At 37.0% G+C, this 13,560-nt stretch overlaps 1 protein-coding gene across 2 annotated transcripts in view; it reads left to right on the top strand.

Moving 5' to 3' along the window:
• Skap2 (src kinase associated phosphoprotein 2) overlaps window positions 1–12,632 on the top strand; it is a 173,514-nt gene extending 160,882 nt beyond the window's left edge. The window contains exons 12-13 of one of the 2 annotated variants that reach the window (XM_047560671.1): window positions 4,871–4,972; window positions 5,324–12,632. In XM_047560671.1, coding sequence (XP_047416627.1) covers window positions 4,871–4,963 — 93 coding nt within the window. In that variant the 3' untranslated portion in view covers window positions 4,964–4,972; window positions 5,324–12,632. The remainder of the gene's footprint in view (window positions 1–4,870; window positions 4,973–5,323) is intronic. The other variant, XM_047560670.1, reaches the window with a different exon arrangement.
• The last annotated feature ends 928 nt before the right edge of the window (window positions 12,633–13,560 follow it).

Here is a 13,560-nt window from a genome sequence, read left to right as displayed (position 1 = left end):
GAAGATCGGAGAGGCTGAGTTGACAGTGCAGTCATCAAAGGTAAGGGGAGGGTTTGAAGGCCTGAAGTGCAGTGCTGACAGGCGGAATAGTGGAATGGGTGAACCTGGGAACAGTTCACAGAGCCATGTGGTGGTGGGTGAAGTGCACTAAGGGCCAAAGCCACCCTCCGCCGCACATGACTTGACCTTTTCTTGTCTGATGTTATCTATGAATCATCAGTCTGAATATCAGTTTTTATTATGTGGTATTACAACTGTTGATGCTGTAGAAATTTTAATTAAATGTGTCTTGGCAGTGGGATATGAACTAAAATTTGTTGTGAGAATTACATTCTTCTTATATGCTTTCTTTCTTGCCCTTTGTCTCTCTTGTTTTAAAAATGGAGTGCACAGTGCAAGGACAAAAAAAATAGTCACTATTTGAGTTAAAGGAACTCAAAGACTGAGGGTTTCACATTCCTGTCATGCATTTTAAGGGAACCTTTTGAAATGATGCATGTATAAGAAATTAAATGATTCTTATGAAGTTTCTAAATAGAGATAAAAAAGGAAGAGACTGAAGCAGTGGCCTTGCAGAAAGTATTTATGTATTTTAAATGTTTATCTAGTTGTCACACTACTGAAATGTCTATGCATAATTATTACAGTGAATACTTGGAAAGCAAGGGTCAAGTCCACTGGTTCCTAAGTTTACTGTATTTCGTATTTTATCCATAAAATTGCTTTCATTTCCACAAAAGGCTGGATGTGTTAAAGCACAGATACATGTTTGAAAAAAGGACACATAGTCTTTTATCCTTTCAAACACCTGTTGCTTTCAAACATATCAGTAACTAATTTCTGAAAGAGCTAGTACATTACAAAAACTTGGTAGTGTTTCAGGTTTCAGTTAAGGCAGCTTTCTTTCACCATATGGCTTGCAGAAAGTGGATTAACTTACTTGAGAAATTAGAATCACGGTTCTGAAAAGTATTGAAGTCAATGTTGGGGCCTTATTTAAGTGTAAAATAATACACCAGCCAAGAGAGATTGAGTTAATGAGTAAACAGGGACATATGTTTAGTATTGTGTTGAATGAAGTCTCTGTTTCATTTTATCAGAACTAGTTCTTTTTTCTTGCCTTATAATGCAATCATTTTAATTTATTGCTCAATAAATAGTAATTGGGGCCTAAAATTTTAATTATCAAATAAAAGAAATAAAAATGATTTTAATGGTCTGAAAATTGAAAATGCAGGAGTGAGATTGCAAGCATTCAGTTTCACCTTACTATTATGTCCTCGGATTATTGGGCAAATTTGGCTTTTTCTTTTGCTTCTTGACTGCCACATTACGTTTTGCCTTGAAGCCATCCATTTTGCAGATATTGAATTTCTTTTGAGTGCTATTTTTATACAATAAGCATCACTACACCTCTGGATCTTGATAGCATTACTGCGGGAGGAGAAAGCAGCTTTGTGTTAGTAATTACCTAACATTGTCAGAAGCTGACTGCAGGCCTCTTTCTAGTGATAACAGAATAACCGCATAATGTAGCTTTATAGCACATGATTAATAGAAAATAATTACACGTCCTACAAAGGGATGCAATATTTCTTATAAATTGACTAGAATGGTTTCCTGTAGATTAAAGGACTCTTCATTATTTTATCAGTCCTCCTGAAGTACAGTCACTTGCCTATGTTAGCATTTCAGCTGATGTTAAGAGCCGAGTAGAATGAAGGATACCAGATGGCAGACCTTCTTGTACCTGAGATCTCGGCTGCTGTAAAGATGACACGATGCTTCCTAACCTGTCAAAGATTTAGATGGCAGCCTGGTATGGTTTGTCTCTTTATTTTTTGTTTATTAACAAGATAAGGTTGGAGAGGTTCTTTTTAAATGATCCACCTGTGACTTCATAGGACAATATGTTGGACCATAAGACAACATTGTATCCATTGCATTATTTTTCACCATAAGTCATGCATCATTCGTAATCACATTTGTTTGGGGGCAGCAAAGAGGAAAGGCAAAGACAGGCCGATTTTCATCTTCAGGAGGAAAGCTTATGTGATGTTGAATCTTCAGGCCGAAATTTAGAATACAGCACTCCAAGAAGCATTTTCATTCCAATTTATAGGCTGCAAATGGTTTAATTGGGATTCATGTTGCTCAGGAGGCTCATCCAGAGGACAGTAATGATGGAAGGGGAGGCTCCTATGTTTGCAGTCTTGTCGACACTCTCTAATGGCTACAGTGTAAATCCATAAATATGCCTCCTAGATTTTTACCTCCCTATATTTTATCTTATCCCTTAATTCCACACAGGAGTATTAAATGGAATTCTTTATGAATGTAAAGTAATAAGTATTTTGGTTTTTATTTTTACCCTGTTCTGATTTAAATCTGTGATACATGAGAGGACTTTATGACTTGTGTATTTTGTACCTTTTTTGATTGTTTTATTTTTAATGTTTTTGTAGTTGTAGATGAAGAGCATGCTTTTATTTTATTTGTTTATCTTTATGCGGTGCTGAGGATCAAACACAGTGCCTCACATGTGCTAGGCAAGCGCTCTGCCACTGAGCTACAGCTCCTAACCCCTTTTGATTATTTTAAATGAAGTGAAGCTTTTAAGATTATCTTAATGTAAAACTTTATTTTTCTTTCTAGAATATTACTTTGAAGGAATTTGTTTGCAGTGGAGCAAGTTCGTCCCTACTGTTTACTACTGGGCTTTCTATATAATGAACCTGCCTGGTCTACCCTACTTCACAATTCTCTCAAGTGTGAAGTCTGTCATCCATTTTTGTTGATGTGATTTGTCGAACACCAGTTCTTAAACTGGGTGTGAGTGAGCTTTTTGAGAATGATGCTATGCCCTTAATTGCAGATTTTAACCAAAATAGACTATTATAAAGTTATATGAACTTTCTGGCTTGTAATTTGAATCTTAATATTATCACCCAGATTGTGGGTCATTCTCCGTTAGCAGATTTGGGTCAATAATATACCCTCTCACTGAATGATTTCAGTGTCTACCGTTGGAAGACTCGTCCCTCCACTCTTTCCAAATAAGCACTTTGAAAAATCTAAGATTGGCATTTGGTAAGAGCTTTCACACTCAGCCTTACCCTGTTAACTGTCCATTTTGACATCTTACACTGTGGGCATTAGGTCTGTGGAAGGTTAAGTTCATTTGTTTTGTTAGGCATTAGCCTCTAATTGTATTCGTTGCCTTAAAAATTGAAAAAGGCAGTTTTATTAGGTACCTATTAGTATATAATGGTTGCTAATCATAGCTTTCAGTAAGTTGGTATTTTCTTCTGAAAAATAAGTCCTTTAGTTTATAGTCATCATGGCTGAGTTCTGGACCCAGAGTATCCTTGTTGCTTAAACTGTTTTGTACACTAAGTTCACACTGTCAGTAAACTTAAAACTTCAGATCCTGAATTCACTGCCTCTCAAGCCAGGGCTGTGCCCTCACTAGAACAAGAAGTACAGGATTAGGTTTTTCTCTCTTCTTGGTTCTTCAATAAACCCAGTTCTGGTACTACCCACTGTTTAAAAAAAACACCTATAGGTCTTATTCCATAATCTGTTCTTAGACTACATATCTATGTGTACATGCCAATGTTGCTACATTTGTATGGAAGAACTGCATCATTTTCCTTTCTAGTGGTCAGTAGCATACTCATCAATACAGATGTTAACTCTCCTAGTGCTGGCCTGCCCTCCACATGTGAAACTCAATATGCATATGCACATTTATCTATGTCTCAGATGTTGGAAAATCATAACCTATTGAATTACTTCTGGGATTGATTTTAAAAATTTATCTTTTATGAAAAATTAAATTTGAGTCTTACAGTGCTTGAAAAGAGTATTGCCTTTGGAAGATATTATTCCTGAAACTTGTAATTCATATTACTTTGTTTGTATCTCACTAAACATAAATAAATTTGAGATAAAAATCCATTAGTCAATCTGGCAGACATATGAGACCGGTTATGGAGCGTCCTCAATGCCTAAAGCAGTGGTGTAGCTGTCAGTGGGGGATAAAGGGAGGAAAGAGGCACAGGTTTGTTTATCTCATGTGACAAAGTAAATGCAGAAGTGCCTCATCAATCACTCTTTTTTTTTTTTTTACATCTAGATTAATATTTTTCCTTTAAAATTTGAGATACTTTTGTTTTCTGTTGATCTTCCCCTATAAGGGTAAATATAACAACACCTTTAAATCCCTTCCACCTATCCTTTATCTAAAGTAGCTTGCGACCAATGAAAGAAACAATAAATGCCTTATGGATGCTGTTTTAAAGGGGCCCATTCGTGAATTCTCTTGTAAAGCTATTTTTTTTTTATTAAGGTTCTCTTATTCTCTTATCTGTTCAAAATGTATATATAAGATTTTCTTATGGGATATGCCTCTACACTCTAAACCATTTTAGGTCATATAGGTTTCACTAGGAATTAAGTAGTTTGTTATAAAAAAATAATTTTATCCTTGCTAGATAATAAGCTTCTTGAAGGCAAATAGTGTGTCTTTGGGATCCTAGTTTTACTCTTATAGCCTCTTGCACTGGTGTTTACACATAAAAGGTGTCCAAGGAGAGAGAGAGAGAGAGACTCTCTTACCATGAGTGCCTGCTTCTGTGTTCTACACCTAGTAATAAACAGGCTTTGTGTTATACATTAATTTAAACCTTTGCCTAACAGCATTTTTAAAGCGTCCAGACACACACACAAAAAAGATGAAAATGTTTCCATTTGCAGCTCAAGCTCTTGTAACTCTATAAAAAAGAATAACATTTGTAAGAAGTTGCATAAAAACGACATTATACTTACACCAGTCTAAAGGTTAATATTGCATATTGTTTTCAATTAGGAATACAATAGATATGGCTGGTGGGTAGGAGAAATGAAGGGAGCCATTGGCTTGGTGCCTAAAGCCTACGTAATGGAGATGTATGATATTTGAGAGTCCTGGGTAAGTACATTTTAATCCAATATTCTGTAATAGCTCATATGTTCTCTTGGTCTCTTCCTTGTGAATCTTTGCCTTTTTAGTCTTTATAGTTTTCTGATAATACAAAGATGGTGCCCCCAATTTTTTCGTTATGTTGATCTTTAATTTTTAAAATAACTTCACAGAATTTACTTTGAAAATGAAAAGATTGTTTTGAGAAAGTTCCTTTGAGACTAACCAGCTGTTTTCTCACACCTCTTCCCTTTTAGTAAAATACCACTTTTATGGCTTTTTTGAGGTAATGAATTGATAGAATGTTAAGTCAACATTCATTTTTCCTTGACTAAAAAAATGTAATTTTTTTCTAAGCAGGAGAAATCAACATTTTGTCTGAAGAAAAAAATTAAAATACAACTTTCCCTTTCTACTTACAGAGAAGGAGGCATCTTCTGCTTGTCTGCAAATGCTTGGATTTAGAAGCCTCGTGAAAACATGAGTGACAGCCCATAACCTTTCTTTGTTTTGTTGAACATCCCTGTCTTTGACTATTATTTTATATACTCGTTCATTAAAATATTCCTCTGAAGTGAAATTAAATGAGGGGTATTAATGTAAATTAGATGCAAGTCATAAAGTTATACCTGTTGCTGTTTTGCAAAGAAATAATTGCAGTTTTTATTTACCCATTTAGTGATTTGTGTGAAGAATTCATTACTGTTTTATACAGACTATGTAGTTACTGCAACTTCCAATGTGAGTTGTAATTTCTCTTAATCATTGAACATCAGTTATTTTTTAGAGTGTAATATATAATTTCATAGAATTTTAATTGAATATATCATACAGGGTTTAGGCAGATGCTAAAAAAATATGTGGATTCTAAAACTTTGTAGAGCATTTACCTTAGTATTTATTTTTCACACAATAGTAACATGTTTTCATGAAAGAAGTTCTACAAAGTGGCAAATATACTTCCTATTGAATACAACTAGGGGGACACAGGGGGAAAAATGATAGAAATACAAATGGCTACATGCTGTCACCTGCAGCACAAGAGTAAACTGGACCCAGGTTTGTGCAGAGCGCTTTACACATAACAGATATCCTGGTTTGAGGATGGGCATGCCAATGTTTTCTACTGTACTTTTATTTAAACTTAATGAACTAAAAGATTCATAAGAAACCTCATTGTACCACGAATATAATGATATAATCAACCTCGATATATTCTCAAAGTAAGAAAGCATGACCAAACACCCTCTCATCCCGCTTTATTGCCATGCTCTTGCAGTCCTGCCATAAAACAGCAGAACTCTGGACTTGAGTCTTTTCTGCACTTCTCAGAGTGGTGCTGAGAAGAAAAGGAAGGCCCAGAGAGCACAGTGTAGAAGTCACAGGGTAACATGCACCAACAGGTGGATGGAAGGGGGGGAAGTGTTCATCTGGCATCTGAGTTATGCTCAGTGCTGTGTGAGTAAGATTTGCAGAATCAATTCAGAGGAGTTTTAAATGCCAGCAAAGTACCAGTATGACCTTAATATATACCAAAATGCATTATGGTGACTGGGTATAATCTCCTAGGATGGAATCAATACTTAGCTGGTACTGTCTTTGTGAACTTTTCAGATCTTTGCTTTATAAAGGTTTAAGACTCTAACCATGCAAATGAGTTGATAATATTTTAAAACCTCCATTGTTTCTTTAAAACTATTTACAAACAATATTAAAGTGTTTATTTTACAATTATCTCCTAGGTTTCAAATGTTTAAACAAAAACCTTACTTTTGGGGACTGTGAGTAAATCCCAGTTTACATATAGACACATCAAATTAAAGTTTCAGAACTTACATTTGTGTGGTTATTATCCTTTTCCTGATGTAGCGCCACTGAACTAGATAGAAATCATCTTGGCAAAAGTTAGACCACTGGAGATGAACTTTGTGAACTGGCTTTCAAAGCCTGAGTAGTTGAAAAGCAGAAGCAGTTGTTCCCCTAATTGCAGTGGGCTGTGGAGTTGGGCTTCCAGGCTCCACCTAAGTAAAGTTTTCAGTGCTGGGCCAGTAGATGGCAGCAGCCTGTCATTGCATACAGAACACTTGGCAACCCCTCCCCCACTCACGGACTACTTCAGGAGTTTAGGAGATTTCTGCCTCTTTTTACAGTTAATCCAGGAGAGGGAGTCCTCTGCCAACTGATGGCCAACAATTTCAAGCCAGCTAGTCTCCCTCTGAATGGTAGCAATACAGAAATATGGTTTTACTTCTGTCCAGAGCTCCCCTGGCCTTTGTTCTTTTTTAACTTATAGGTGAGAGATATAGAAAGGAAACAGAAGATTTAAAATTGGAGTAACAGGAAAAGCAATCGTTACTTTCAGTTCATGACTATTCTACGTTCATTTGATGAAATAATTTGTATACGACCAGGGAGAAAGTTTTCTTTACCCCATGACAATATATCACATACTCTTCAAGATCATAATAATATCATTAATGTGAATTTAAACAACATGGCTTGTTAGAAAATATGCTAATTGTTATGTTCTCATTATGTTTGCTTAGCTTTTATTTGTTTTTCTATGAACAGTTAGAGAGCTAATTTTTTTCAAAGGTGATTGTAAGTCATATTTTATATAGCATTTTGCTTGATTATTTGCTCTGTACTGAATTTGTACTCTATTGCCATTAGATCTTACAATAATGTTCCACTCTGCAAATTTTTAAGGTTCAAATAAAGTTTAATTGTTTGCAAACTGTTATGATGCTAATAATTCAACAGCCTGCTGTGTTACTAATGAAATTACTTTGTTATGATTAATTTGGAAAATAGTGTGTTGATTGTAGTAATTAAGCACAACAAGGTGAAGTAAATGATTCTAATGCCATCTGGCCTCCAAACTGAATGAAGAAATGAAATAGGGCTGTCATCTGAATTTATTCAAAGAAGTAAGGATAATACAAATGACTTTCATTGCCATAGGATTTACACTTAACCACTGCTCACTGCTTTCTGTTTCTGCATTCACTTTGCTGTGTATGACACTTCTTTTATGAAAAGGAATATTGTTTAGTCCTGCAATTGTTCTGCATATGTCAAGCTGATTATTTTTACCATAATTTAATTACAGATAATTACATAAAGTATTATAGGATCATAGAGAAATCACATTTCAACCATCTGCAGGTGAAATCTATATATGTGGGTTTGTTTGTTGGATTCTTTTGCTACCATATACAAACACTTGGAGATAGTCTTTGATGAAGAGTATAGCTTCTCTTCAGTTGTTTCTAAAATGTTTGCAGCCAAGGCTCAGATGGTTCTGTTGATTTCTACTTTTCCTGTAATTTCTCTAACCTATTGTTACTCACTTCATAAACTCTGGTACCATCTAGGGTCATGATTAAGACCAGAACTGAGTTACCTATTATAGAGTCTGATTTGCAGTTCAACCACTAGAATGAAACTGATCTTAACATAGGTATAGTTTAAGTTTGAGCTTCACAAGGAGACCAAGTGAAGCACTGTGAGAATTTTTAAATCAAATAAAGTTCTTCCAAATGCCAGATATGGCAGTTGTTTGTATTTCAGTTGTAGAGATTCAAACATGATCAAGCCATAGAAAACAGCTTCCCTCTGAGGTTGAAGGAATATAATTAATTTTATGTATGTGTATACATACTGAGTGTTGAAAAATATAATTTATATATTGTTTATCTTTTCTATAAACTTATGCTCAAATGCATAACAGTTTGTCCTGTGGACTGGGAACAAGGTATTTCTGGACAGCCTCAGCTTTATCCATTTATCATCACCTGCTACCTTAAATCTGAGTTCTTCCAGAATATCCAATAGAATCCCTGATACCATAGTATTTTGCTATGATGATATAAATACTTACATAATTATGTAATCACTGTAACCTGGAATGACATTTAGTTAATGCTGTGTTTGAGGAGCTTTTTCTTGTTTCTATTAGTAGACTCAATTGTTACTTGGACACAACCATATGATTTAGTGCCAGCGCAGTGCAAGGTATATGGTATGCATCCGCTAAATATTGGCTAACAGGTTTGAAACCCCCACAATAGCTCAAGGCCCAAGACTTAAGGAAGAGTTTGGCCTCTATACCTGGTAGACAATATCCCTTTATGCTTTCAGACTAAGAAAATTATCTTAGTAAAAAAAAAAAAATCAGTCCCTTCTACTGAGTCTTTAAAAGCCGGTTCTTACAACAGGTTATGTCAACAAATAGACTAAATTTGTTAGTAACAAAACGGAGTGTGAATAATTAGAAAGTTGAGTCGTAGTGTACTCTTTAGATGATTCCCCTTCTCTTGTGCTCAGAGTTGTGATGTTCAAATAAGGGACACAGGTGACCCTGGCAGCTGGGGATCTTGTTACACTTACCAGAACATTCCAAGTTCCTGCTGCCCTAGTTTCATTGGGAAACGTCAGGAGGGCCTCTGCTCATGCATCCTACTGCTGACTTTGGGTGGATCAAAAAGGAATCTCTGAAAGTGGGATGTTGGCACTGTTGTTGCCAGATCCAACCAGGATGGAATTTTTGTCCTTTAAAGAAACAACTTTTGCTTTCTGTTCTTTAACATTGTATGATTATGTTAATATGAAGTCTTTAAGTCCAATCCCCATGAAGAAAGGAACCACAAAAGCAGAATGTAGTCATACCTCTGCTTAGCTTAACGTTCTGTGCTGTTGGGAAGGGGATGGAAACTGAGCACATCAGAACACTTATGAATATGCAAAGGTGGGAAATAGAAATTGCTCCCAAAGCCTGTCTCTTAAGTGCCTTTCTTAAAGCTGGAACTTTGGACAGTGTTTCCTTAGATCTCTCTCCTTTCTGTTTTTGTGGTTTTCTTTTTTATTTCCATTACTCAGAGAGGTAATGCAGTGCAGCACTTGTCTGTTTTCTGTTTATTGGCCTTGACGTTGTAATATAGAAATATCACTCCTCTTAGAGTAAAACCGGACCCTGTGTGAATCTTGAACAGCAGTTTACTTCTGGTTTGAGGAAAGTGTCACACAGGTACTTTCAATGGAGGGAAAGTAATGACACCAGTGTATGCCAGTTGCAAACAAGTGCCACAGAGGACAGAGTTGCCACAGAGAAGCAGGTTCCCATATACCGCCTCCCCTCCCAGCACCAACGGCAGTCCTGGAAGAAAACCTCTACCATACGTGATGACGACACTTACCTAGTGATAGCAATAACCAGCAATCCCTGAACCTGTGCTGTTTGTGTGCTTTTTCTTCAATCCTCATGACAATCCCAAGAGGCAAGTTCTGTTATTTATTCCCATTTTCCTGATTAGGAAACCAAGGATGAGTAATTTGTCCCAAGGTCGCGGTGGCAAGTTACCTAGCCAGGCTCCCACCCAGCCTCCCTCCCCTGAATTCAACACCACTGTACTGGGCAGTGCTGGGGTGAATTCAAACCCAGCTCTTCATTTTCTCCTTTGCAAAGGGTGGACCCTCAACAAGTGCCTGTGACCAGTGATGATGGCAGAGTCCCATAAAACAGGCTGCAGCATGTGGAAAGCCTTGTCCAAGACGGGACAGTCGGGCAACTGAACTGGGCTCATTTGGTGGCCAAGCGCACCAGGGTGACGACATCAGCTCTGAAGCAGCAGATGTGCACTGAGGAATAAGCTCCAGTGTAGGAACACTTCTGTCAGTGGGACTTCCGGCCCAGCTGAAATAGGAAGTCAACCAAGGTGGCAGAGAGCCGAGAGAGGACGCCAGCCCAAAGGGATCCTATTGTAATGAACTTTTCTCATCCTCTGTCTCCTCAAAAGTGAAGCCCGTGTAAACTGATGAGCCAGGGAAGCCAGGGACGACTGCCAAACTGGCCACTTCTGCCTCAAACACTTGTTTTGGGCGGATGAATTTTAATTGGTAGGTTTTGTTTTTTTTTGTTTTTTTTAAATCAGTTTAAAGATTATTAGCAAACTGTCCAGCCCTTTACAATCAGTGAACTAACTTCATTTTAAAATGTGTTTAATTTTGTAACCAAGTGATGGCGATGTCTGATATACTTCTTTACTTGTTGCTATACGAATTTGTTCAGGAAGTTTTATTGGGCACCCGTGTAGTGCCCAAGGACTCCATAAAGAAAGTCTCCTGTTTTGTTTTTTGAACAATCCTGTATTTATTTATTCATTTATGTATTTATTTAATTTTTTTTTTGTACTCTGTGATTAAAGTTTGGTGGAGCAGGGAGTGAAAAGATAAGGAAGGATATAAAAACCAACATTTACCATAGGGCTCTGGAAATGAGCCAGAAAATGGGGTAAAATTGAGCCCTTTCATGGTCTAAAATGCACCCTAAAGTATTGACTGTCTTAATACCCCCAAAAGGAATGGGTGTCCCAATGTTTAATTTCCAAGGAGCATTTCCAGCTGCCTACCTGGTAGATCTGATTGGTGTAAAATAAACTGTCCCATACAGATGGGTATCCTGCTTGCTCCTAATTCCAGGTCAAGCCCTGTGTCCTGTAGAGTCTGTGACTCCCTGCCTTCATCTCCTTGCTGGACTTTCTTCCTCCTCTTCCTCCAGCTCTCCCAAGGAGCTGAGTCACATGAGACAGGAGACAATTCTTATGGCTCTACAGTTACCAATGTCAGCTGTGCCCTCTGCTTTCTGTAAACCCAGCAAAAACAAGGTACATAACTGTGTTCTCCTGTTAAGCTACATCCTGAGCAGAAGAACCGAAATGCACTGTGAGTGACTGCTGTTATCTGTCGCTGTGCTTCAGTTGGTCAGCATATTTGCTTTATTCTTTATTATGTCTCCGGGCTTGCTATTTCTCTCCCTATCTAATTAAATGATTCCATTTTGAATAATTACATTTAAGTTCCAACAGCGTGCGAGGGGCATTTCAAATATAGGATTTGACACAGTCCTTCCCAAGTACATTTCGTAGTTTTAAACAGGAGGAAAGCACAGGAAGGATGAGAACAACCTTAGGTAGCTGTTCCCTGGCACAGTTCTCAGCCTGTTGAACCACTGACAGTGTCCAAAGATGTAAAAGATTCTCTGATTTTGTTACTTCGGAACCTAGAGGATTATCTAGAAAACAAGCAGGGAATTTTTTTTGTCACACACACATATATATATATTTAAAAATGTACCAGGGGAGGGGAGAAGCTGCAAGGGTTTCATTATTGTTCAGTCAAAAAGATTGTTTTTTTTAAATACAACTATCCAAAATGCTTGTAGATAGTAAATTAAGTGTGATGGAAGCAGAGAGCTGTGTATGAATAAAGTGAACAAATCTTTTACAGGAGTTGCCAATTACGGGAAAACACATTCTGGAAGCTTCAAGTGGACCCTTACCCCTTTAGGAATGAGGACTCGTCCTCAGTGGGGGACAGTGTGCCAGTGCAGTGCTCAGCACAGAATAGTAGGAAGAGCACAGGACCTGGAGTCACCCGAAATTCCAGTGCCATTCCCTAATGTGTTGTGCCTTAGACTAAGCGTCCCCACCTGCAGAGTGCCAACTGCACCTGCTCTCCTCCCTCACAGGGTTCAAGTTAGGCTCAAGTGAGATTATATTTGGAGGGACTTGAAAAATCCATGACAGTGTCGAATATGACTTTCCTGCATTTGAAGACAGGAAAACTGAAATGAAACAATAGTCAAAATAAAAATTTCTTTACCACCAAAGCAAGCATGGGGGCGGGTGGGTGGGATGAGAATGCTCAGCTTTGGCTGTAATACTTCTTGGAATAATGTTAGTGAGCTCTTGGTTTTGTTGTCATTTTTTAATAAGAATTGATCCTGGGGAAACTGGGGTTCTCCTAAGGTCTTAAATGCATTTTTGTATGAAGCCGTTGGCTTTAAACTGTGATCAATTTTTGTTAATGGAAATTTCAGTTACAGAGATGTTACTTGTGTCTACAAAATTTCTAAATAAACTTTTCTCGTGATATTTAAAACCTGAATCTGCTAATAATAGCCTTTAGATATAGATCGTTTGTAGTTGGATGGACTTGGCAGAGAATTCTTAATTTTTTTTTAAACAGACACAGGAAGGGAATTTTTTGTACAGGTTCCCTATGCACAATATCTACTCCAGATGGGTATTTGTGGATATTTGTGTGTGCGCACCCTTCCTAGTTAAAAATTTTTTCAGATGCATGTCTAGGAATAAGACAATTTTATTTGATCGAATAAGCCTTGCAATATAGCCCTAATCTTGGTTTGTAGTTTGTGAAAATATGAAACTAGAAATCAGGGCAAACCAGAACCTCATTACATGTAACCTTAATGCTTTAATGTTATAACTTTAGGCAAAGCTAATAAAAAATGCAAAGGACTCTTAAATAATTTAAATTATCTAAAAAATTGAGCATATTCCTTCAAATAATAATGGCTTTCATGATCTGATTTTTTAAAATTCATTTCTCATGTCTCAAATTACTTAGAAGTATAGATATCAAAGTAAGTTTGAGTTTATTTAAGATTATTAAATATATTTGTAATCATGCAGTCATGGAGATTCCATATTTTACCCTCACTGTTGTAATCTACAGTGTTATGCAATATATAATTCCAAGAACATATCTAATAATGTCACTTTAGCATGGACTTA

The sequence above is a fragment of the Sciurus carolinensis genome, chromosome 8 (assembly GCF_902686445.1).
Source record: "Sciurus carolinensis chromosome 8, mSciCar1.2, whole genome shotgun sequence".
NCBI classification, from domain to species: Eukaryota; Metazoa; Chordata; class Mammalia; order Rodentia; family Sciuridae; genus Sciurus; species Sciurus carolinensis.
The sequence above is the reverse complement of the archived record's forward strand: the minus strand, read 5'-3'. Positions and strand labels throughout refer to the sequence as shown.